At 37.4% G+C, this 26,710-nt stretch overlaps 1 protein-coding gene across 5 annotated transcripts in view; it reads left to right on the top strand.

Moving 5' to 3' along the window:
- Positions 1 to 1,527: 1,527 nt before the first annotated feature.
- DACH1 (dachshund family transcription factor 1) overlaps positions 1,528 to 26,710 on the top strand; it is a 478,746-nt gene continuing 453,563 nt past the window's right edge. For 3 of the 5 annotated variants that reach the window (XM_086328516.1, XM_086328514.1, XM_086328515.1), the window contains exon 1: positions 1,528 to 2,515. In XM_086328516.1, the coding sequence (XP_086184642.1) occupies positions 1,668 to 2,515 (848 nt within the window). In that variant the 5' untranslated portion in view covers positions 1,528 to 1,667. Of the gene's footprint in view, positions 2,516 to 2,929; positions 3,060 to 26,710 lie in introns of those variants that run through there. The other 2 variants (XM_086328518.1, XM_086328517.1) reach the window with 1 other exon arrangement.

Here is a 26,710-nt window from a genome sequence, read left to right as displayed (position 1 = left end):
GAAGAGAGTGACCCTAAACTCAGCCCAATGTTTTTAAGCATAGCTACCCTTTCTGCCTTTACAAGTCAACTAGTGAGCTTTGTTTTTGTTCATTATTTACAAAACATATTTCTGCAAATTGAGAAGGACTTTCCCAAAATACAATGATAGTCTTCAAATATATGTGAATATATATATCTATATATCTACATATATAGATATATATATTTATTCAAATAACACATTAGCAACTAGCCTTAGGTCTTAAAGGACGAGAAGATGGTTGGCGTCTATGCAAGACGGGTTAATTACTTATAGAGTTTTAGGTAAGAAAAAGTAGGGCTTTCTTCACCCCCTCCCCCACTTTCTAAATCTTCAGGGATGCCTGATCTCTTCAAATTCTCTTCATATGATTGGCATTTCTGACCTTTGAGGCGAAAGTGAAGTTATCCTGAACCATCCACATTTCTGTAGCAAGCATTTCTTTCTTTCCAGAATCTATTAGGAAATAAAGAATTGAATACAGAGCATTCCATGATTCTTAAGCTATTTCAGACTGACTTTCCCCCCCCAAATTGAAAACTCTCCTGGAATTTTCACTACCTTTAAACAAATAAATAGTTGAGTCGACAGATAAAATAATCAGATACAGAAAACATACGCTTTGCTTCATGTGGATTTTCCTCAAAATAATTTCTTAATAATCATGAAGTCAGGGGATGTGTTTTCATTTATGTCTCTTGCCAAAAAAAAAAAAAAGCCAAGATACATCCTAAATCCCTTGAAGGAGAGCTCGGAGCGCTCTGGCTCCTCTTTAAGTTGGCAGGCGATTGCTTAGACGGTTTTGGAAAAAATTACGAGTCTTCTCAGACGAAATGTAATATTAAGACATGCAATCTAACGGTAGTAGAAAAGTAGATGGTCTCTCTTTCTGATCGCCACTTCTGGGTCTCGGCTTTTCCTCGCGGTCCCTCCCATAGTTTCTTTCCTTATTCTCCCCCCTCCCCGCCCTTTTCCCCCGCTCTCTCGCTTTCTCTGGGTCTCGCGCTCTCGGAGTCTCTGCTCCGAGTTCCTGGTTGGATAATTTGGGTTAATACTAGTGAGTGAGGTTTTTGCGGCTTCAAAGGGTATTTCAAGTTTCCGGAGCTCCTCCCCTCTGCACCGTGTGACAACAACAACTCGTCCAGCCGGCAGCCTGCACTTTTCAGCTCATTTTCTCTCTGTCATTCCCCTCTCAATCTTTGATCAATGTACTTGCCAGGGAGAACCCAAGTCCTTCAAACCTCCTCCTTTTCACCTTCATCCTTAACTTTGTGCTAGAGAGCGGGACCCACACAACCACAGCCGACCCTTCCCGCCCCCGCCCGACCCCCCCCCCCCTCCCCACCAACCCCCGATCCCAGCCCCCGGAGAGGACTCACATTTCGACTTGCGGGACACTTTTGTGCGTTTCTCTCCAGAGCGCCTCTCTCGCTCGCCCCTTTTGCGCTCGCTCGCTCTCTCACCCTCACCTCCTTTCCCCCCTTCTGTCCCTTTCTCTTCTCTTCTCTCCCAGAGTTGTGGTGGTTGTGGCCCCCTAGCTCCTTCTCCCTCCCCCCTTTTCTCCCTCCCTCGCCCTCCCCGGGGGTGTGTGTGTGGCAACTTTTCCCCTCGCTTCTCCTCCTTCTGTTTCCCCCTTATATGTGACCATGGCAGTGCCGGCGGCTTTGATCCCTCCGACCCAGCTGGTCCCCCCTCAACCCCCGATCTCCACGTCTGCTTCCTCCTCCGGCACCACCACCTCCACCTCCTCTGCGACCTCGTCTCCGGCTCCGTCCATCGGGCCCCCGGCGTCCTCGGGGCCAACTCTGTTCCGGCCGGAGCCCATCGCTTCGGCGGCGGCGGCGGCGGCGGCGGCGGGCACAGTCACCTCCACCGGCGGCGGCGGCGGCGGCGGCGTGGGCAGCGGAGGCGGCGGCGGCGGCGGCAGCGCGGGCAACGGAGGCGGCGGCGGCGGCGGCTGCAACCCCAGCCTGGCGACCGCGGGCGGCGGCGGCGGCGGCGGCGGCGGCAGCATCAGCGCCGGCGGCGGCGTTGGCGCCTCCAGCACCCCCATCAACGCGAGCACCGGCGGCGGCGGCAGTAGCAGTAGCAGTAGCAGCAGCAGCAGCAGCAGCAGCAGTAGCAGTAGCAGCAGCTGCGGCCCCCTCCCCGGCAAACCCGTGTACTCGACCCCGTCCCCAGTGGAAAACACCCCCCAGAATAATGAGTGCAAAATGGTGGATCTGAGGGGGGCCAAAGTGGCTTCCTTCACGGTGGAGGGCTGCGAGCTGATCTGCCTGCCCCAGGCTTTCGACCTGTTCCTGAAGCACTTGGTGGGGGGCTTGCACACGGTCTACACCAAGCTGAAGCGGCTGGAGATCACGCCGGTGGTGTGCAATGTGGAGCAGGTTCGCATCCTGAGGGGACTGGGCGCCATCCAGCCCGGAGTGAACCGCTGCAAACTCATCTCCAGAAAGGACTTCGAGACCCTCTACAATGACTGCACCAACGCCAGGTAAAGAGCCAGGGGGACGGTGGGGGTGGGGAGGGAAGTCTCCGCCGCCTTGGTCCCTGCCCAACCGGTCCCCTCGCCCTTCCCTCGCTCTCTGCCTGGCTCCGTTCTCTCCGCGCGCCCCGGTCGAGCGCGGCCCTCTGCTCCCTTTCCTCGGGGCTCGCTGGCCGCTCCCGACCTTTCTGAGAAGTTGGCACCTCACCCTGCCCAGATCGCGCTCTTCCGGCCGGGTCCGCCCCTTGCTCGCCCGGACGCGGGGGTTCGACAGATGTGGCTGGCGGGAACCCCAAGTCTCGGGGCGGACTGGGCGGGTAGGAGGCGGATGGTGCCATTCCAGGGGCCACAGCGCCCTTCCTGGGCTGCGCGGACGTCTGGGGAACGCTTTCAGCGCTGCTGCCAGTGTTTGCGCGCTCCCTCGGACCCGGGTTCCACCGCGAGGCGCCGGGCACCGGCCCGGCTGCTCGGAGACGCGGGGCTAGATCCTGGGGGCGGAGGGAGGTCGTAACCCTGCCCCGCGGGGTTCGTGGAGCGGGAAGACGCGCTAGGGGTGAGCGCCCCGCGAGGTAGCCTAGGACGTGGGTCACTTGGAGGTCGGGAGGGGGACGGTCCCAGAGGCCGGGAGGCCAGAGTAATCCCGGGGGACTCACATTGAGTTCAGCCGTGAAGACCCGAGGGCAAGCCTGCGGAGGGGAGGGGAGGGGTCTGTGTGTGCACGCATCTGTGCGTGTGTCCGCGCGCGCGCGCGCGCGAGCGTGTGTGTGCAAAGAAGATAAAGGGGTACGTTTGCCCGGGGCAGGCGCGAGGGTACCGGCAATGTTCCTGCCGTTGGGGGAGGTGACCGGGTGCTTGGGACTCTTGGAGGCTGAACTGGAGACATGGGGAGGGAAGACAGCAGTTGGCTGTCTCGCTCTCTCTCCAAACTGTTCTTTCCTTCCTTCCTTTTTTTTTTAAGGTTAGTAGCTCACGCAATGAGCAGGTGCAGATTTTGCTCTGGGATGCTCTGTGGACCTGAATACCGGTGCCGTGGCTCCCCTGGTCCCGCAAAGCGCGCGAACCCTGGAGGCCACGGGACCCTGAGCCCGGCCGGACCAGTTTTATGCTAATGAACGCTCACTGGGGGAGGATCTACCGAGAGGGGGCGGGAGTGGGGTAACTTGTCAGTTTCGGGGTAGAAGTGATCCTTTCCACCCACTCTCACTGTACCGTCTTGTCCCCACCGTTGGCTGCGGAGGGAGAAGTTCAGAGAAGCCGAGTAAAAAGCAGGGAAAGTTGGAGTCTCGAAGTGAGCGCGTGGGAACTGCGCGCAAAATTTGTGCGGAAACTTCGGTACCCTCCAAATAAGTTTAAAGATTGGGAGGAGGAACGGAGTTTTATTTCTTTTTATGTGTGCCCCTAGTATAACTAAGGAAACTGAGGCGGGAAGGAGAGAGGCGCAGGACTAGACCAGAAAGAAACCGGGGTAGAAAAGCCCCTAGCTATTTCTTCCTTGGAGGAAGACTTCTGGCTAGTTAGTGCCCTGGGAACACGAGAAAGGCTCCAACTCCAATCCAGTAAATGTCCTACCCTGACCCAGCCAGAAACTCTTTTCCGTGTTTACTTCATTCTTTGTATGGGGGGCATGAGTGTTTATCTAGATTTTGAACCTTCGTTTCTACTCTTTTTTGGTGAACGCTGAACACGCGCGTGTGTATGCGCGCGTGCCCAAGAATATGGACAGGTGGCAGTAAAGATTGAGGGTGAATCTTGATCACTAAACATCATTTACAGAGACAATTGGGTGTACAGAGTATAAAATATTTGCCAAAAATCTTCTGTTAAAGCTGTTTAAATCAGGGCAGAAAATTGTTACGGAGTTGTTATAAAGAATGCTGGTTGAAATCTGAAGCCATTTCAGATAAGACTGATAAAATAAGATTGTGATAAAATACCTATCCAGTAAATTGGTGAAGCGCTCTTTTTCCTTTTAGTAACCAAACCACTCTGCTCTTGAATCTTCTTTGTGTGTTTCTCACAGCACACACTGTACTAGATAATTAATGGCTATTTCAGATAACACACAAAAAATTGCTGGAGAAAACTGCTTCAAAGATTACGAAGTTATGCTCAATTTAAAACAGGTAGTGTTACACGTCTTACAATTATTTCCTTGATGCTTTTGTTTTTTCTAAAATTTCTGCTTAGGTTTTGGAATTGAAGTCCTCACCATATGGTTGGAGAATATTCTTAAAGTTACCAGGAAAGAATTTTTAAATATTTATTTTTTTCCCTGAGGTTAACAAAGGCTCTGGAGTTAAAACTTTCAGAACCAAGAAAAGTTAAATTCAGTAAAACTGTTTACCCCTTCAAAAATATCTTATCAGTACTCTAAAGTTTTAATACTTTACAATGGCATGTGTTATTCCAGAACTCCATTTGAGGTTAAATGTGGTAAGTTTGTTGATTTACTGTTACATTTTGATCTTTTTATCAACTATAGGACTTTCTCAAGCCTAAATAACATGTAAATACTGAAAAGGGGTGTGTAGTTGCAGATATATTCCTAGGTTTCCCTAATTCTGCCATTGACTAAGAAGATACAAAACTTATCACTGAACTCTCACCAAAATACACTGTTTGCATTGTGATGCCTTACTTTTTAGTGATAGTTACAAGTGTTATTGCCTTATTTCTTTACATTGGAAGCAATAGCTAAAATATTTTTCATCTTGAATTTCCCAAACTAAAATTATCCTGTTCATTCAAGTCCAGTTTGTTCCCTTACTATTAAGATCCTTTTTTATTCATCTATATATATTGATTTCTTTCATTCTTGTTTCTTTCTCCTCTGGCTACTTAAGAGACTATCTAAAGGAATAATTTATGCAGAAGAAGAACGGTGCAAGAAGGCAAACTATATGAAATAATACACACATAGTGTGCAAGAAACATCAAATCTTAGCACTTTCAACTTTTTATAGAATATATATCTTACTATGTCTTTTAATAGCATCTAGATACCAGGAAATCTGAGGAACCAAAGTGATGTTAAAGAAAGGTTCATAAACTTACTCAAAGTGGCTCAGTAAGTTAGTAAAAAAAAAAACTCGGAGTGCATTTAATTTGCTTGGGGCTATTGCATTAGTGTGCTATCTATGAGCACTAGAATAAATGTTGAAGCCATCTGTCATTACCACAAGGAGATGAAACAGAGACTGTCACCTCCTTGATAGTAAAGCTAAATAAAATAGGGGTTTCAAAACATGAAAGAAAATATAAGGAAATATATTTAAAAGTTGTCAAAGGACAAAATCTGACCTTGATCAGCTTCCTCCAGTTATTATTTTTAAACTAAACATTAGTTGCATGAACATGGCTGTTGCAACAGAGGTCACTTAATTAACTGGTAACCATTAAACAACAACAACAAGAGAAAAGTAATTATGGAGATGGTCAAGACTGTTTATCTGAGTCAGTTGCTTGTTTGGAGGTTTGGGTTAGGATTCGATTTTCTGTGAATTCAGGTAATGAAAAGTGACTTGATTCTGTTTTGTTATCGAAAATGAATTTTTCTTTGAATATTACCAGAAGATGATTTTGTCTCAGGATCTTCCAAACCAGCTTGTGATTTGGGTCCTACATAGACCTAGATTTGTGGAGTTTTTAACTTGAAAAGATTCCAGTTAGTTTGATCACACATTTATTCATAGACAGTATTCTTTTGTCTTAGAAGTCAAAGCCATCTATGGACAGCAAATTGAGAGAATTTACATGTCTTTTTTTGTTCAGTAGTAATATATGAATGCAAGTTTAGTATAAGAAGTATAAACTATTTTCTAATTCTTGGCTTGCTTCTTTTTGTCAGAAGTTTTTTTTTTAACAGAAAATGGCAATATTTATTTAACATTTCCTTCATTGCATGGCACGGAGTTATGCGTTTATGCCTCTGTGTAGAAAGTTTCAACACAATACAGTCTCACTTCTCACAGATAATTATGATACTTGGCACAGAGAAATTAAAAAAATTACTTCAAATGAAAAGAGACTATGCTTTTGAAGTGTTTTGTATTACAGTCGATTAATGGCTCCTATAAAGCCTAATGTTTCGTTTTATAACATTTCAAAAAAAATATGGCATAATTAGAAGAAAAGACCTAAAACGTGAAAGTTTGGTCTTATCACTTATTTCTGAACGCTTTTTAAATATTAGTCAATTCCAGTTTAATGGCTAATACATAAATAAAATCTAAGAGTATTCTAACCTTGGGTTTACCTTATTTAATCAAATTATGTTGCAAAATACAAATTCTTGAGTTATTTAGATAATATCTTTAAAAACCTACTTTTTTTTTCTCTTGGAGTTAGTCTCCAATAATATTATATTCATTATTGTAACAAAGTGCACATAGTTATAAAGATCATGCTTGTTTACTTTCTGAGTTCCACAGTTAATACCGGGAGACACTTAATTTGATTTGTATATAGTATTTTATTTTGTGAAGCTTCAAGTATTATGTAAAATAAACTGCAAAATAGGCTGATTTTCAGAGTTTTCATGCATAAAATTTTTGCATTTACATATAAGACAGAATTTTTAAACTTCATTTTATTAGTCTAAATCTGCTTTTTTTTTTTTTTTTTTGCTTAATCTACCACATATCACGGAAATTGAGTATAAATTATTGAGACCAATATTAGCCACTCTCTTTTTGCCTCACTACCTCCCTCAGCCTCCTGAGATGTGACACCCAGTATTGATTAAAGTCTTGGCTGGATTTGAGCATAAATAACTCTTCTCTTTGGTGATTTACCATGTGTGATTCACTAGCATACGAAAACATAATACGCTTTATTGTTTCTCATTTGCTGTTTTGTTTTTGGAATGTAAGTAGCATTTGTAAATTAGCTTAATGTGCAACCAAGTAGTTGTTATTTTAAGAACAGTTTGTGCTTTGACTGTCAATTAGTACTATTTTATCTTTCCAGATTATTTTACTAAATTGTTTCACACAGTTGCCTCTGTTAATCACATAAAATAATCATTTAAATTGCATTGTGTTAGCAACATAGAACACATGTATTACAAAATTCAATAAGATATGAAACTCTCACAGGTTGTAAAATGTCTCCCTTTAAATCTGTATCTGAGGAATTTAGTTTGAAATATGCCTTCTGAATAGATACAGGTGAGTCTTTTAGATTTCACTAAACATTTTAGTTTTAAGGTCTTCATTACTTGGTTCTTATAAAAAGTTCAACTTTGCCTGAATTTAATCTTTCCAGGATTTCATTTTCAGATTGCTCACCAGGGGGAGAAATCACATGATGTTATATACCTTTAAAATAAATAAAAATCGTGATAAACTTGATATTAACTGTTTGGATGCTTTAATATGTATTTAATATTAAGTTCTATCATTTTATGTTTGAATTATTATGAGAATGGAATGACCTTAGCATGTGCCATTCTTTTAACTACTGAGTTACTGCACTGTGATTGGTCAGGCGTGTGTGTGTGTGTGTGTGTGTGTGTTTGTCTCTGTGACTGCTGCAGCTAAAAATTCTAGCTAAGAATACATTAAAAATACATTTGTATTTATATTTTCAGACTTAGCGACTACATTAAGTAGTCTCTTTTCCATTATATTTGTTATATTCAATAATTTACTTCTTAATGAAGAAAACCTGAATTTTTTAAAAACCCACCAAATGGGGCTTAGGTAAGTGGAATATCAAAGGCCTTGATCTGCATAAATCTCATATATCTCTGCATACCAGAGCCTCTGTGAGTCCACATTGTCTTCAAATTCCTTTACTTGCCTTCTCCTCAATTGGTCAGAAGTATTTCCAATCAAAAATAATTTTTTGCTACATTAGCTGTCCTTTAAATAACTTAATTGCTGACATTTCCTTTTTAGAATATGTCACAGAATAGAAATGACTCAATTAGAATAGTGAAGTTAGGTTACCAAATTATTTCTTTGGAAAACCAGAATAGGTCTAGTAATTAGTTATTATTTTAAGTCTAGTAATTAGTATTGGATTAAATGGTGGATCATTTTATTTTGATGCACCTATATACTTTGAGAAGGTTTCTGAGAATTTTTTGAGTGTGCCTGTTCCAGATACCTGTCTAACTTGAATGTACATATTTATTTTAATTATTAAGTACATATAACCATAAATAGAGAATAATGCTAATCACAACCTGATCCAAAATCAGAAACCTCAAGCCGGGTGCATTTTAAATTTCTTGTGTATTCTTATTTGGACTTATTTTATAAGATAAGAGGATTCTAAGTCACTCATTAGGAAAAATTTGCATGTAGGTTTTTCTAAATAGGATATCCAAATGTTCAACGACTAAATTTTGTTAAAGGTGTGGCCCTATTGCTTTCTGATTCATATTAGTTTGGAGTTGATCCAGGATATCAAGCTGGGATTCTTTTACACATTTAAACATACGTGACTTGAGTGAAAGTTATCAAAGATGTCTTACTAAACTGGAAAATTCTCTATGTGTTTAATTTGTCTTATATTTTTTTGCTTAAAAATATATTCAAGTGTCTAAAACTCTGCAGCATGGCAACACACTGAATAGCCAGTTGCCTTAAAAAAAAGTTTCAGAGAGTAATGATTAAAAAAAAAAAAATAGGCTGTTTAACTAAAACATCTAAAATGTGTTGTTGTCTAAGATGAACACAGTACCTAGAGTATATTGCATGTTTCTTGCAGGAAATAGAAATTATTGACTATAATTTGAGAATAACAATAATTTAACTATAAGTAGATTTATGCAGTGGATTTTGAAGGTAGTGTATATGTTTGACAAAAAATTGGATATGCTTTTCAAACATGATTTTCTCAAAGCAAATGTGAAATGGACAGCAAATTAGATTGGTTACTTTTGGTTAGTAACATTGAAGAATTGAGAAATGTTTTCCTGTCCTTAGAATAAATTAACAGAGGGTTAAACGAAGTATTTAAAAGTCACGGTGTAACTTATCTTTGAATTTATATATGGTATCAAAACTTTCTAAATAATTAGATTACTTCTCCAGTCACAACAGAAAAAAGAAAGACTTTACTTCAAGGACAAGGAAAATGTATCAGAAAGAAAGAGTGCTAGTTGACAGAGAATTATATTATATTATAGAAACACATAGAAGCATTTCTAGTAAAAATTTACTAGTTCAGTTTAAAAAATATGGTCATTTTTAAAGTAAAGGTAATTAAAAATCTCGAACATGTTAATTAGGAAATATTTCATTACTTTTACGCATCAAGCAGAGGAGTGTTTTGTTAAAATCTTAAGCTGATTGTTTTCTGAAATTGTATTAATAGCAACAGTAGGTGAGCTATTTTATTCATAGCCTTATTTTTAAAAAACATTTTGCTTAGGTTTAAACAAATTACTGAAGGTGTAACTAGTCTTTGAACCCATCACAGTTCTGCTAAATACTGATGTAGTCTATATCTATAGTATTAATTCTTATTTTATATTTAAAATATTTGATTTTTTTAGCTTAACTTTTTGGAAATGATAATTATGTCTTAAGTGAGGCAGTTTGTAGTTTAATAGTGCCTCTGGATTTTAAATGAATAACTTGGAGCATTTTGAATTGTAGTCTCACCAATCACACATTTTATCCTAGGATGGATGTTCTTGTGTGTGCAACAAGTGTAAAATTTTGATCAGTGTTTTAGGAATCTCTGTGATGGATGTTTTCGTTTGTATTAAGTTTAACCCATTTGTGGTCTATATGCTTATGCTTAAGGAATTATAATATCTTTGTTAGAAAAGCTTTTACATATATGTATATGTGTATATACCTACACACATATGCACATAAAAGGCATATACAGCATAGAGACAGAGGACAAACAAATTATAAAAACAGCTTAATTTTGCTCTCTATAATTTATTTAATATAAGATGACACACGAAAAGCCAATTTGACTTTAGTGAATGACCACAGAAAACTGTATTTAAAATTAATTTAGGGTGAAAGATGCAGTTTATATTTAAATGTTTTAAAATATAATTATAAATACAACATTATATGGTGATTAAGATAGTGATTAAACACATCTTGATTTTCCTTGACCTATATTTTATGATAACTAAGATATACTTTTAATTCTCTATGAAAAATATTTATACTTGATAATTTTTTTGTATGAAATTGATATTAAACTATTAGGTAGTTTAATGTACATTATTGAAGAACATTTAAAGTGCTTGATGTCATCGTACTACATCTTTTATTGGTTTATTTCATTGCTGCTTGCACTTTAGAGCAAGCATATCCTTTAAAATCAGTGGATAAATGATAGGAAAACAATTTCATAATCTAAGAAAAAAAGATTGCTCTTCTAAAAGCTTTGCCATCAATGAGATGACTTAGGAATGAGGTCAATGGGTTAATCTGCAGGTCTACATAAGGAGATGTGTATTACCACTTCTTGCAGTGGACTGTAATTGTCTTTGAAAACACCTGGTAGAGGTCCAGTGAAATTGAAATCCATTACTTTCTCAATCATTCCATGGCATTTGTCAAGTCATTACGTCATTGAGAAAAGTGCAGGCATGCACGCGTTTTTTTTTGCAAAGTAGAAAGGAGCTTATATTAATAAAATAGTGATTGCTTAAAAGACTACCTCATCTAAAGCTTGAAGAATTAAAAAATAAAAATAAAAACACTTGGACATAGTAACTGTAAAATGACATTTGGTAAGAAGTTCATCTTTGCATTTAGTTATCTAAGTAAAAATATTTCACATTCCTTTTTGCATCATCTTATATGCATATAATTTTATAAGTTAGTAAAAGTGGTTTCAAAATATTTTATGACTTGTGACCTCTGACACCTTTATTCATACCTTCTAAGAATGCTCTGACAAATGTATATTATAATCAAAGATGAATAATGTCTTCTTTTGACAGACCGGTTTTTTTTTTTTTTTTTTGGTCTTCACACTATTGACAATACATGCAGATTTGAACTTGTAGCCAGGAACAGTGCTTCCATGCTTCAAATTGCCAAAAGACCCCCAGGGATAGAAACTTGACCTGCTTTTATGAAACCATAGAATTACATTTATACAAGTTACCCCATGGGAAAGGAATGAACTGATCCCAATTCAAACCTTAATATTGGAGCCTTCTGGGTCAAATTTGATTTTCTTTCTGTTAACACCTGTTTAACTCCCAAATTTCGTAACTATATATTCTTAGGAAATTTACAAAATACTATTCATGAAGGACATTTCACACTTAAGACACAGTGCCATCAAAATTTTGCAGCTATTCGTTTTCACATGTGACTAAGATGCTACTTTTTAAAGTAAAATATCTAACTTTTGAATATGCATCCTAGAGTAAAACAGTTACCTTGTATTTTTTATTAATTTCTTGTTACAGAAAAGCCAGTCCTAGTAGGTGAAAAAACTTTTTTCCCAGGGAGTTATTCCCTGTGATTACATTTCAGAATACAAATTTTTATACGAACATATTTTTATTTTCTTAGGCTCAAATTTTAGAAGGTTAAAGTTCTTATTTTATTTTTAGTTGAATCACTTGAAAATGTTTCCAGAAGGCTACTTTTGCCACCAGCAGTAACAAATGAAGGAGATCATTGACAAATTGCATACATAAAAGCCAGTTTTGTTTTAGTTATGTGGACTGGGCCTAAGTTGGAAAAGTGATGTTAATCATTTGCTTAATTTCTGGAATATCAAAATGCCATATCACATATATGCAAATGGTGACTAATATAAAATGGTAGGATTATAATATCTCTTTGCTTATAACTGGCAACATTAAATGACCACCATTAGATTTAGAACCTACTTCATCACATGGAATGACTTGCTCTCAATCTTGTATACATAGAAACATTTTATAAATGGTAAAGCAACACATATACATATATACCCTCCAGTCACATATATGAAATGACCATTATAATGGTTAAATAATTCCATGATTGATTTTGAAATTGAGGTTAGCAAGTTCCTTCTAAAATAAAAACTAGAAAGAATTTCAGACTTTTCACTTTTTTTTCACTTAGCATTAATAAAGTCATTTGGGTAATTAGTTACTTTATTAACAAGGACCAAACATAAAAATTCCTAGTAAGAATGATTATAACAATCAATTCTTGGAATTTGGAGGAAAAACACAGAGATTTCCATTGGAAGGTACCTTCCACTTACTATCATAAGTCGTGATCATCAGGGAGAAAATATTTAGGATTTTAAACATGTGTTGCTTATTATTTTTTATTGGCTGTCATGTGGTACAAAATTAAGTTTCACTGTCAGCTAACATTTTTCTGCCTTGCCTTCACACAGCATTTGAATGAAGCTGAAAATTAAGTCCATCGTTTGGATGTTTCCTAAGATCACTCTGATGTCATATTTCTAAAGGCAACAAATATTTCTTTTCATTTCAAAGTTTGACCCAACTAGTTTCATGGGGATTTGACATGGCTGTTGCTCTGTGCATTCCGTGACTGTGAAAGGAAGGAAAGGAGATAGATCATGTGACTCGACCACATCTTACAAAGAACCTAGTTTAGGAAAGGCAACCTATTCTGACTTTTGTACTGGTGATAATGTGTAGTTTCTTTCTTCGTCTTTCAGTGGCACTTTGCAGCCCTATTTTCAATAATGACTGATAGGGCACCAAGTGAACTGCAAAAAAGAAAAACAGTTTGAAAGATCTTGCTATATAATGCATGAAAAGAGAGGTAGAACTTTTATATTTTAGGTAATTCTCTTTAAGTAGAGTGACCCTTGATGTTTCATAGAATTTTATATCATACCTAATACAAGAAGTCTTTGGACTTTCATTCTCTTAAATACCTTTATTACCTAAATTGTCCTCATAATAAATCCTCTTTTTGTTTGGTAGACACTCTAGTGAAATCTAGTAAATACGAATTACGTGGAAATATCTATCCAAGCTGGGTGTTTGAGCTGTTGATATTTAAATTGGATTCCTCCAATTCAACAGTGTGAAAATAGAATTGATTTTTGTTTATTTTCTTCTAAGTTTAGGAAATGAAATTCAAATGGTATTTATTTGATCTGACGTATACTTATTTTGCTCTTTCTTTTGGGGAGTGGGTTAAATAAGGGCCCATGACAGGGACGCTGTTTGTTTTTCACAAAAGTTGTTTGTGATTTCAGGTACTCTTGGGAAATCTCTTGATCAGATTCACATCTGTTCCTGTCAAAGTGGGTGCTAAGATACCGGTCACCCAGCAACCATGTCCAAGAGGGAATTGGGCCGATAATAACTTCAAAAAGGAATGACAGATGCTAGATTAGGATGAAAGACAAAACGCATGAAAAATGAGCTTGTTAGAATCAAAAATTTGTTCAAGCACCTTTATGCAAATTAAATGAATATTGAATATTTGCATGCATTTCTACTTTTTCATTTGATTGAAAAGAGAAGAATAGCACATTTAAACTCACAAATGTGACTTCTTTCTTTTGTACTAATCAACATACAAAGCTGAATCTCTTAAAAAAAAATCAGATTAGCCACCTGGGTTCTTATATCTCTATTAAGTGTATTAAAATGTTTTTCTTATAGCAATGGTACTCTTTGGGATAAATTTGTTTACCTAATTTTTTTCATAATAAACAGTCTCGTGTGAAGATTATTTTAGATAAACATAAATCCATTGCTTGAGAAAGCATTTCAAAGGTAACTTTATCCTATTGTCCTTGAAATTGGTTAATGTGCATTAATAAAAGATCACTCAAGATAAGTTCACACCAAAAGCACAGGCTTTTCATTGACTGGTTAAATCACAATGCATTAAAGTAAAGCATGGTAGTATTCCTGAAATGAAAAGTAGACAGATCTCTTCAAAATTTGAGCTACTTTTTGATATATTACTAATTTTTCTATTGAATTGTTCACATACTAATCAGAATTTGGAAGCATCTGATAAAATGCAGTGATTGAGAGAGCTTTCCGAGTCTTGGTTTAGCAATGTCTAATGTGGTCACGTAGAGAAATTGATTTTCTTCAGAAATTAATTAATTTTTCATATCGCCCTAAGCTGCAGTTAAAAAGAGTGCATACTTGTCTGTTTTTTCCAGAAATATTGCCTAATCATATTAATACCATTGCCCCAAGGATGAAAAGATAATTGTACAAATGCATTTGGAAATATGTATCACTGAGTATTTATGATTAAATTATGCAAATGACCTAGCTCTCATCCTTTCCAGACCCAGATTGTCTAATTAGGATTGATATGCTGAATAGATGTTCCAGAATTTGAATACAAGCATGTCCAAGGAGCAGAAAATTGGAAATGACAAGGCTGAAATCCAAAGAAAAGTGTCTTTCGTTTCTACACTTTGTTAATGTGCTGTTAGCAGTTGAGGGTTTTTTCCCTCCCTTTGGCTATTTTGTGACTCATGCCCATATTAGACGCAAGTATGAGAAATGAACTAAACTTCAGCAAATAGCATTTCATTTCTATTTGGTGCTTATTTAAAGATAATAAACCCCTGGTCATTCAAACTATTAAGTTGCTTCAAACCGCGTAAACTAAACCCCTGGTCATTCAAACTATTAAGTTGCTTCAAACCGCGTAAACGTAACCTTAACTGAGTGACTTTTGGAGAAAACTTCCTTTATGTTTGTATCAAATCTTTATTTCAAAACTGGCTCTCCAAACTTCATGGCATACCAATGCGGTATTTTCTAAGGATGCGCTTTCTTGAATATACAGTTTATTCATTTAATTCATTTACTTAAATACCTATCTGCTTATATTTGGAGAAAACTGTTCCAATAACAGCTCTGATTAGGGGGAAAAAGCAGCACTTTAAATGTAACAATGTTTGAATTTGAAGTCCTCAGCAGGCTTTCTCCCTCATTGATTACACTCATTCATCTTAGATGGAGGGGTGGTAGTGAGGAGGTAGGAAGGGACTGAACTGTCAGGACTCCAGCCTTTGTTAAGCAGCGGGTAGTCACTGCCTCTGAACTCGCCTGGCTCCTGCTTTCCATCTGCAGGATGATGGATTGCTATGTTTAATACATTTCAGCTTTTGTCTGTCATAGTGTGGACAGACAGTACTATCAGTGATTTCAACAGTGATTAGGGAACTGTTTCAAACCCCTCCTATTGGCCAGACAGCCTCCAGGAACGTCTGATGAAACATACTCATTGGCACTCTCACCATGTAAGTGTGTAGTTTGACTAGGCAGAGATTGTACATTCACATTTAACCCAGTGCAGAAGCCCACTGAGAATTTTACTAGGCCATACATTCACTTTAGAACAAAGTTACACAAGACAAAATTGTAAGAACATCTGGGGTCTCAAACTAAAGTGTTTATCCCAAGTAGTTCCAAATTAAGATAAATTTGTATTCTTTAAATATTAGCAGCATATGTTTATGGTAGAACTGTATTCTGTAGACGTTGTCTGTAGTCTGTAGACTGTATTCTGATGTCAGTTGTTGCTGTGCTCCTCAATATTGAGCTTAGCTATATTGGGAGGATAGAATTCGAAGACTATGTTAAAGCAGTAAGACATGACGTGGCATGCGCTATTCTGGGAGTTGCTGAGCTGTGGGTGCTTTGTGGTTCACAAGTCTAAAGAGTGAGTGATTTCAACAACCAGAGAGCCACTAGGTACAGCTCAATATTTTCCCTGGAGTGTCTTACTCTATTTATAAAACTGGTGCTCAGAAAAATACAGTTAACTAAAGGAAAAGAAAATATGCTTTTAAGCCATTAATAACTTAGGCAGAGTTTTATTTGGAAAATTGAACATATCTAAATCAATGGAATTTTACTATTATTAGTACAACAGACCAAATGTAAATGACAATATAGATTTAAAACTGTATTATAAACATGAAATTTTAACTCTTTTAATAAGTAGGTAATTATCAAAATGGGGCTTCCTTGGTGGCTCAGTGGTAAAAGATCTGTCTGCCAGTGCAGGAGACACTGGGTTTGATCCCTGGGCTGGGGAGATCCCCTGGAGAAGGACATGGCAACGGACTCCATATTCTTGCCTGGGAAATTCCATGGACAGAGGGGCCTGGTGAGCTACAGTCCACGGGGTCGCAGAGAGTTGGATATGACTTAGAGACTAAACAACAACAGCAATAATTACCAAAATAATTCAGCCAAAGTTTTGAAACAAAATCTAAATCAGGAAAATCTGTGTGTTTTCAACTAATCTCTACTAATAGGGAAGAGTAAAGAAAAGTTTAGATAAATTAGCCCCAAATATTAAATGAGAATAAGAATTCCAGGTCCCCAATTATATTTTGTCCTACTGATGTGCTTTTGACATTGCAAATTTTTTATCTGAGATTCTTTCAGTAAAGGTTTCTGCTTTTGAATATGTGGTTACAAATATGCTTTGCTGTGCTAAGTCGCTTCAGTTGTGTCCAACACTGTGTGACCCTTTGGACTTTAGTCCACCAGGCTTCTCTGTCCTTGGGATTCTCCAGGCAAGAATACTGGATTGGGTTGCCATGCGTTTCTCTAGGGGGTCTTCCTGACCCTGGGGTTGAACCCAAGACTCTTACGTCTCCTTATTGACAGGTGGGTTCTTTACCACTAATGCCACCTGGAAAGCCCATGGTTACAAATATGCAGTCCCACAAATTCATCCATACACAGCATATCATGTTTCTTTTGAACGGTTCAATATCTAAACTTGTTTGCGTTTTGGCATTGCTGATTTAGTAATAATAAGGACAGGTGGGGCTGTAGTTTCTGTGAGAGTTAAAAAAACATTCATATGTTTTGTAGCTTACCTTGTTCTTTGCTTTATTTTAAAGCTTGTCTTACTGAAACAGTGTTCAGCAACAGCATAAAAATTGTGCACTCATTCAGCATATTATTAAGGAGCCATTCATCCAAGTGAATCAAAGGTATAGCTCATAGTAGACTTTTGTACAGAAATTACATAACTGGGGTTTAAGCAAATCTGGATTTTTAGATCAAAGCTATTCACAATTTTTATAGCACATAGTGAAAAAATGGACCACCTCACAACATTGTGGTACTGCCTAATCACTCTGATGTGTGGCTGTCAAATCTTTAGTTTTAGAGTATTGCATCTTCATTTATCACCTCCATCGTGTGGGTGAGGGCAGGCAGGGAAGTGGCAGGGTGTTTATTCTTTTCAAGAAGGATAAGATCTGAGGGAGAAGCTATTAGCAGCTCCCATCCCCTGAAATCACTGTGATATGTGGAATTTCTACCAAGTCAAATGGAAATGCATGGATGAGGCAACTAGAGTAAACATTCCGAGTTTTGAGCTCTCAGCAGCATATTGAATGGAAAAGGAGATGATAGTGAGTTAATACTCTGTTCCAAAACCATCTCATGGAATGACTGTATCTTACCCAATGGGAAAGATAGAGGGCAGGAGGAGAAGGGGGTGACAGAGGATGAGATGGTTAGATGGCATCACTGCCTTAATGGACCTGAGTTTGAGCAAACACCAGGAAATAGTGGAGGACAGGGAAGCCTGGTGTGCTGCAGTTCATGGCATCCCAAAGAGTCAGATATGACTTAGCAACTGAACAACAACAAATATTTAAGGAGGTAATCAGTGGTCAGTGGAAATTTAAGATTAAGGATCTGGCTGGGGGATAGAGCTTAAAGAGAGGAAAGGAGCTCTTATACAAATAAAATCTATAGACACTTTCCCTCCAAATATTATAGAAAAATTGAAGTGTTTGGCAAATACAAATGTGTATTTTGCCCATAGGCGAATTATTCAGAATCGGATTTCCTGTAACACTGGGAGTGTGTGTGTGTGTGTACACATGCATCCACATGTATACTGTAGGTTGACAACCCCCGTTATACACATTGCCAGTCCTATGTTTAGTTAAACACCATAATTACAAAATAATATAAGTCATTTGTCTTACTGTGGTTAAATAAATACAAAAATGTGTGCTAGAAACTAAATGAATGAGTTTCTCAGGAAGGTAAATGGACAAGTGTGCTCTCTGGAAATGTATCATAGTGGAAGAAGGTTAGAACTGCCTTTAATCCACTTCATCCATCTCTAGCCACAGTGAGAGTACTCTGGCTTCCACCTGCAGGCACAGAAGATCTGCGTTTAGCGACCAGCTATTTCTGTTTTGTGGGTCCATAGTTTGTGGGGAAATAAGGAGTCAGGCTGGCAGGTTCAACTTCTTATTTCACTAACTTCCTATAATGATTCTACCTCTAATGAGGTGAATTACTACTGCATGAAAAAGGAGAAAAAAGGGTTTTGGCCATCTTAGCTAATAAATCACATTGACTGGATGGCTGATCAGATCAATTGTGCATAAATCAGTGCCTTAAAGAGTCTTAAACTAAGATTCTACCAAAGACCAATCGATCCACCAGCTTGTGTAAAGGCATGGTCTCTTGCCCATAGCAAACTGAACAGAAGTCCACAATATTGAAACTGTTAATATGCTGTCAAGTGTTGAAATGAATGTTTTCAGATCTCAAGAACATGGCTGTGATGAATAAAGCAATTGTGATTGGGTCACATCACCTAATACATTTTTGTCTTCTCTAGTTCACTTTTATTAGTTAGCGAGGAATTGTAATTCGCAATACATATATGAAAGTTAAGTTTTGAAAGCTTAATCAACTGTAATTTTGGGAGTTGTTTTCCACAAAAATATCATTAGGTTATGTCAATAAGAAATTGTTTTGACTCTCTGAGAGTATTTCATTGCTGTTGTAGCTATTATCTGAGATTTACTAATCTATAGACAACTCGGATTTATAAGAACAGTCTGGAAACTTGATTTCAGGTTTCAGTTCTATCTGTGACTACATGGGAGATGTTGGATTAGTCAACTGGAACTTTCCTACTGTCAAATGTAAAATGGGGGTAGTGAAAATAACTTTTCTATTTATTTTAAAAGAAGGTTGTGAGGATACGAATGTGATAGTAATTATTTGAAAGCACTTCAGAAATAGTGAAGTGCTTTTTATGAGTTGTTATCTGTTTAGAATCCCACTGTATGGGTGTGTTAGTTGCTCAGTTGTATCTGACTCTCTGAGACCTCCATGGACTGTAGCCTGCCATGCTCCTCTGTCCATGGAATTCTCCAGGTAAGAATACTGGAGTGGGTAGCCATTTTCTCCTCCAGGGCATCTTCCCCATCCAGGGATCCAACCCAGGTCTCCCGCATTGCAGGCAGATTCTTTACCATCTAAGCCATCAGAATTCCCATTCCTTTTTTAAAATTGAGATATAACGTACATTTTGTGTAAAGTGTTATGTGTACAATTATTAATATTAATATATACTTCAAAGTTGCTAAGAGATTAGATCTTAAATGTTCTTACCCAGTTGTGTTTTAAAACTTCTTTTACCAAACAATGCACAAAAACATAAAGAAAAAAACCTATGTTGATTCTTGCTATCATGTTCTTCTCTTTTTAAGGAAGTAACAGTAAAATCATAACAATTAAATTCATCTTTCTTTTTTTTTTTTTAAATTTTATTTTATTTTTAAACTTTATGTAATTGTATTAGTTTTGCCAAACATCAAAATGAATCCATCACAGGTATACATGTGCTCCCCTTCCTGAACCCTCCTCCCTCCTCCCTCCCCATACCATCCCTCCAGTTCGTCCCAGTGCACGATACTAAATTCTTCTTTCTTAAAAGGAGAATTTGTGAATTCTGAAAAGTTACAGCCTTTTTATAAATATAAGGTTATTAAATTTTTATTGACATTAACTTTCAAACATATGTTAAGTAACAGTTTAACATGACAGAATCTTTAAAAGGGAAGAAAAGATGAAATATAGCCATAGCATCTGCAAAGGAAATAACTTATTTTGTTTTGAGGAGTATGACATCCAATATCTGCAGTAACTGCTATGCAATTCTCTATGAAAGCAGGAGATTCTGTGAAGTTTGCATCAGGTTTTTCTTCCTTTTCTTTGTGCTAAGTAAGGTATTGTGAATCTTTGATTTCTTTTTAAATTGCCTAGAGCGTTCCATTTTAGTTAAGTCTGTAGGATTTTTTAACCAAATACATAACTTATAATTATTCTCTACCAAGAATCTCAAAATCCTCCCAATGGCTATTTTCTGGAGTCTCCTGTTTTGAAAATAAATTTGGGATAGGCATTCAAGCATCTTATCATAAAATTTGGTGTCTGCCAAATATATGGTGAACTCATCAATATAATATAATGTTCTCTATCTCAGAATACTGTTGTTCTGCTTTGTCTTTGGATTTATGACACGTCTTGACATTTTTGTAAATTATGTAACACACGTTGTTTCTTCCATTGTTATATTGTGAAATTTAGTGGGCTGTTGAAATTGGATCTGATTGATTTTCTCCTTGCCATTTGTCTACAAAAACACTGCATGTCTAAAATTCACCAGTGGAGGGGAAATCCAGGTGGATATCTCTTGCGGCATTCTTCCTTTATGTATGAATAGCTAAAGTTTTGAAATGTTTGTGATCTGCTGTTAACAGCTTTAAATACAGTTAAGGAGATGCTTGCTGATAGAAAATCTTGTTACTTCTTGAACTCATCAATTAATTTTGAAACTTGAAGGAATTTAATTTCTGGTGACTAATAATTACCTCCCCATGATTTTTCTAGGCTATTATCTTGTCTCTATCTTGTTAAAATTCTCTGGTACTTTCTGGCACATGGTGGACATTCATTACAAATATAATTGACTTTCTTATAGAATTTTTCTTTGGGTATTATTGAATTTTATTAAAATACTCTTATTAAATTCTTAATTTTGGAGTGTTTTAGTTATAACCAAGAAATTAAAGCATGGATACAGTATATATATTCTAGATTTTTATGTAGAAATAAAAAACAAAATGAAAGTATATTTAACATTAGTTCTTCAGCATAATAGAAGATGTCTTAAATTCTGGATGTGTCCCATATTCTTACAGTAGTTTAAGCACAAATATTTAAACTTTGTGAATCTTCATACATGTATAATTTACTAAGATTGATATTTTATCTTTATTATTTCAATCAAATTATTAATTGAAGTTAATCTATCCGATTAATTATGATCGTAAAAATATAATTTTTGAAGTACCTAAAAATTTTAATTGAGAGGCCAGACAAAAAGTAAGAGTATGTATGTATGCAATTTAAAGCATTACCATTATACTAAAAATTATAGTTACTATTATTAGTGATTACTATTTGCTAGATGTTATCACTTTCACTCCCCACAATAGCCCTAAGAGGTAGGTTCTACCTGCTTTTAAAGGAAGATGAAGACACTAAGAGTCAGAGCAGTCGATTGACTTGACCCAGGTCACACAGCTAGTACCTGGGTAAAGATACTAGCTACTACCTAGCAAGTAGAGGGAACAGAACTCAAGAAGTTTCATTTTGGGAGTTTTATTTTCTATTTTTATATTCAAATAATTATTAACTAATGACTCTAATCTAGACTAAAGTTTGAAGATCATAAGTTATTTGAAAATAATGGCAATAATATAATTTTATCAAAAATATTCAAGAGACAACGAGTGTATTCTGTGAATCTGTAGCAGTTTAGCAGTTTCATTGTAAAACATTAACTTTTTTTTAACATTAAAGATGTAGGGTAAGCCCGTTAGAGTTTCTTTCTTTATGAGAAATATAGGCATGACATTAAATTTTATATTCATTAGCATTGTAGATTAATTTTCATTGTCTCTTTAACTAAATGTTAGAAGCCTGTGGTATGTCCTTCCAAGTACAAAGTATATTTTCTTACTCCCTTTTTATTTCTTAAAAATCTGTTACAGTGTATTTTAAAAGTTCTTTAGTTCATTACCATCAATGGACAATTACAGCAAAACAAGTTGTATAGATAAGGTCAAATTTTGCTCATAGATAAAATTTGAAATAATTGCAATTTTAATTTAATTAATCCATGCCTTTAGATCAGTGGTTAACTGTGGGGAGAAAATATTTGAGTAAGTGGGTTTAATTCAGTTGTAGTTCCAGTCCTTTTTTGACACATTCTAATTCCCATTCTGTACCTGTTTTATGGTTCCATTTGAACAGTACTGTCAGAGTAAATGACTTCCCTGGTGGCTCAGAGGTAAAGCGTCTGTCTGTCTACAATGCGGGAGACCTGGGTTCGATCCCTGGGTCAGGAAGATTCCTTGGCGAAGGAAATGGCAACCCACTCCAGTACTCTTGCCTAGAAAATCCCATGGACGGAGGAGCCTGGTAGGCTGCAGTCCATGGGGTCACTGAGAGTCGGACACGACTGAGCGACTTCACTTTCACTTTCATGCATTGGAGAAGGAAATGGCAACCCACTCCAGTACTCTTGCCTAGAAAATCCCATGGACGGAGGAGCCTGGTGCAGGCTACTGTCCATGGGGTCGCAAAGAGTCGGACACGACTGAGCGAAGTATAAAAAAAAGTGTTAGTTGCTCAGTCGTGTCTGACTCTGCAACCCCTGGACTTGTAGCCTGCCAGGCTCCTCTGTACATGTAATTCTCTGAGCAAGAATACTAGAGTGGCCAGCCATTCTGAGTAAGCCACTCCTATTGCTGAGAGGTTATCACTCCCAATGGATATAAATAGGTTATTTTTGAAAGCTTGAAAACTATTCATCTGAGCATGTAATTGGGATTTAAACATTACTTGTATAGGAGATAAAGCCTACTATAGGCAGAGTTTGTGACAACTCTTCCCATTTTTAAACTGGGAGGTAGCCATGGGCAGTTTAAGGTGGTATCTGTTTTCCTGCATTTATTGTTCTTAGGAATAAACTTCCTCATCCATTCTCAGTTATCCATCTGGATACCTTCTTCCATTCAAGTAGCTTCCCCTTGTTTTTGATGTCTTTAGATCTTTTTTTCCCCTAATTTCTTTTTCACAGAAAAAAAAGTACTTGGTATTTTGGCATCTTTATACTCTGTATGAAAAACTTGTCATTTATCAGATCGGCACATTGCTGCAATGTGCAAGTTCCTTACTGGGGAAAGTGCATCACTTTTTTCATTTACATCTATTCACTTTAATTCAAGTATGGGAAATAATGTTTTTTTTTTACCAGGTAAGTTTCATGTGAGGAAAGTGATGGAACTGTTATTATTCCAGTATATCTACAGTTAAAATAAGGAATTCATTGTGCTAAGAGCTAAATATTTTGAGTTTTTCTGTTACTGTTTAGTGTCTCATCAAAGTCTCGCATAAGTGATATATGGCATAAATCAGGAACAAAACTGTCATTTCTTATTCATTCAAGAGAGAAGATAATAGAATTTATATACAGTATTTCTCAATGACTTCTGTATTTTAAATGGTGGTTTGCTAAATTACATCAAATGTATGTTGAACAAGTGGCACATGCCTTGATGTTTCTATAGCTTTATGTCCATCTATTGTTGACCCTTCTAGTGGTCTCATTACGGAGCTCTCCCATGGCCTCCCATTCTGGCCCTGGTTGCCTGTCCTGCATGATTTGAACTATTTCCTCACAATCTTGTCTTTTCAAACAAACAATACTAAATGAAATAAAGTAAATTCATGGATGGAAATTCATTCACTAGTTCTGCTACAAATTTTAAGTACATTGAGTTGTTCTGTTTTAAATTGTTCATTCTCTTTAGATTCTCAAATCTTTATTCTTTCTTTGTAACTTTCAGCGCTAGGATTCAGAGCAGAGACTTTTCTCTGGAAAGACAAGAAGGGCTGAAGGAAGTGGCTCCATTTTTACTTCTGCTAGAGACCTCTGTCTTAAACATCTGACTTTGCCCTTTCCTCTTACGAAATTTGATTCTTTGCATTTATGACTAAGGAGTCTAAGGAGACTGTCACTCTGTTTCGCAATGTGCTCATTTACATGTTTGTAAGAAATACACACATCAGGTTTAAGCACTAGGCAAAGCTGCCTGTAACTTTCATAATAAGTGTCTTTCCAGATGATCCTAATATGCATGGTCCATGTGCTTTTTCCTTGGCCCAAAATATTATTGCATCAAAGAACGCTTCAATTGGGTCTTGGCGTATAGTATATCTAAACTGAACTTTTTCTTCACTTGTATGGATCTAATAAACAAGGAAAGTTTCTTGGGGAAACTTAAATTTTATTATAGGGTGTTAAATTTGAAATTTAGAGTACTGTTGTTTTCAAAATTGAATAGAGTCCTAGAAGCATCAGGACTATATTTTAAATCTCTCAGGTGACATAGGGTAGTAAAAAAGAAGCCAGACAGATTTTTCATAGAGTAGTGGTTTCAATATTGAAATGTTAGAAGTACCTCTGGTTTGCTAACTGTGAAATGTTATTGGAAATTAAGATTCCTTCCAAGGAGATGTGTCTCACCTGAGCTCACTTTGTTTGCTAGTGTTCTAAGAAGACATCCAGAAGTCTTCAGCAAGTAAGAAGAATAGATACCTTTTGACTGGGAAATCATTTTTCATTCTGTTATCGAACTTGCTGAGTAAGTTATAGGATAAATATCTTAAAATTTAGATTTGAATAATAGGTGATTATTTAAGTGTCTCCTCTGTTTTTTTTTTTTTTTTTCTCATCTCTACTAACATTTCCTCATCATCCTTCAATTCTTTACCATTTTTCCAAGTCTCTTGGGGTTCATCTTCTTCCTGCATTCTTCAATTTACTCAGCTCTCAGTGTCCTTTATAAAGTTCACACTATGGAATGATATTTCCTATTCTTCTATCAACACTGTTTTTTACAAGGCACTAGCCTGGAGAAGGCAAATGGCACCCCACTCCAGTACTCTTGCCTGGAAAATCCCATGGACGGAGGAGCCTGGTGGGCTGCAGTCCACGGGGTCTCTGAGTCGGACACGACTGAGCGACTTCACTTTCACTTTTCTCTTTCATGCATTGGAGAAGGAAATGGCAACCCACTCCAGTATTCTTGCCTGGAGAATCCCAGGGACGGCGGAGCCTGGTGGGCTGCTGTCTATGGGGTCGCACAGAGTCGGACACGACTGAAGTGACTTAGCATAGCATAGCATAGCATAGCATAGCCTAGGTATTTCCTTTAACTCTCATGATAGTCCTATCTCCATTTTAGAGGAGGGTACCGAGTTATAGAGAAGTTAGATAAATCACCCGAGGCAGTGGGTGCTAAATGAGGCAGTGACCTCAGGGATTCTAATTCCAGATCCTACGTTTCTAACTACTAAAAGACCCTTATCCTAAGGAGAGTTGCATACACTCATTTGAGTTTTAGCTTTCTTGCTTGCCAGTCTGGGAGGCTAACACTTAAACAAGATGAGGATTTAAGGAAAGGAGGACAAAATTAAATGCCACAGAAATCACAAACTACATAGATATTAGTAGGAATACATAGAGGTAAGTAAGAATTCAATAAATATCCTTTGCCAGATCCTATTTGGGAGAGTTCAAAAATTAGCACTTACAGTCAGTCAGTGTAAAATCCATGGTGACCAACTTCTTGGCAGCAGTTCTGCAGTGACCTTAGAAAGTTATAGAATGGTTTTCCCCATTCCTAGACAGTCAGTCGCACTCAGCGGTACTTGTTTGTCTCCAATATTACAAACAAGTGTGTTTGTTTAGTGAAACAGCCACCATCCTGAGCAGTCTCAAGGCTGGCAACTATAACTAAATTTAATTTTCACCTACATTTTACAGTTTATTCATGGTAGGAAGTGTTTCTATTCAAACATCCTTCCAGTGGACTAAGAAAAATGGGCATTTTCTGTCAGACCAACAGTTTTAACCCTGGGGTTTTATTAAAGATGAAAGTAAATAGAGAATTGCTTTCTCATTAGAAAATAAGTAGAATTACATTTGCAATTCTGAGTTCCTGTACCATAGATATAAATATTAAATGATTATATTAATACTATCAGAAATCCTGGGAGGAAAATATTGTAGTGCATAAAGCAGAATTCAGAAGACAGTAAACAGATAAATATCAATACATTTTTCTAGTTAAAATCTTGTGATTTCACAACACTGTGTGTTTTGTGTTTCAAAACATACTATGGTTATCAGGAAAATGAAAGTCTTCTCTATGAAAATTACCTTTAGAGGCTCCCAAAACGTAAAATACTCCCTTAGGCATATAAAACAGTGGTACCACCATAATGTAGACATGGGCTAAGAATTTTTTGGTGTTCTTCCTTAATTTTATACCTGCTCTTTATCATTGTTTTAGACAGAGGAAAAGTGATAAAGTCTTTGTCCA

Source organism: Bos grunniens, chromosome 12 (genome assembly GCF_055505025.1).
Source record: "Bos grunniens cultivar Pamir isolate PY7600 chromosome 12, Bosgru_T2T1.0, whole genome shotgun sequence".
NCBI classification, from domain to species: domain Eukaryota; kingdom Metazoa; phylum Chordata; class Mammalia; order Artiodactyla; family Bovidae; genus Bos; species Bos grunniens.
This window is presented reverse-complemented; position numbering and strand designations above follow the sequence as displayed.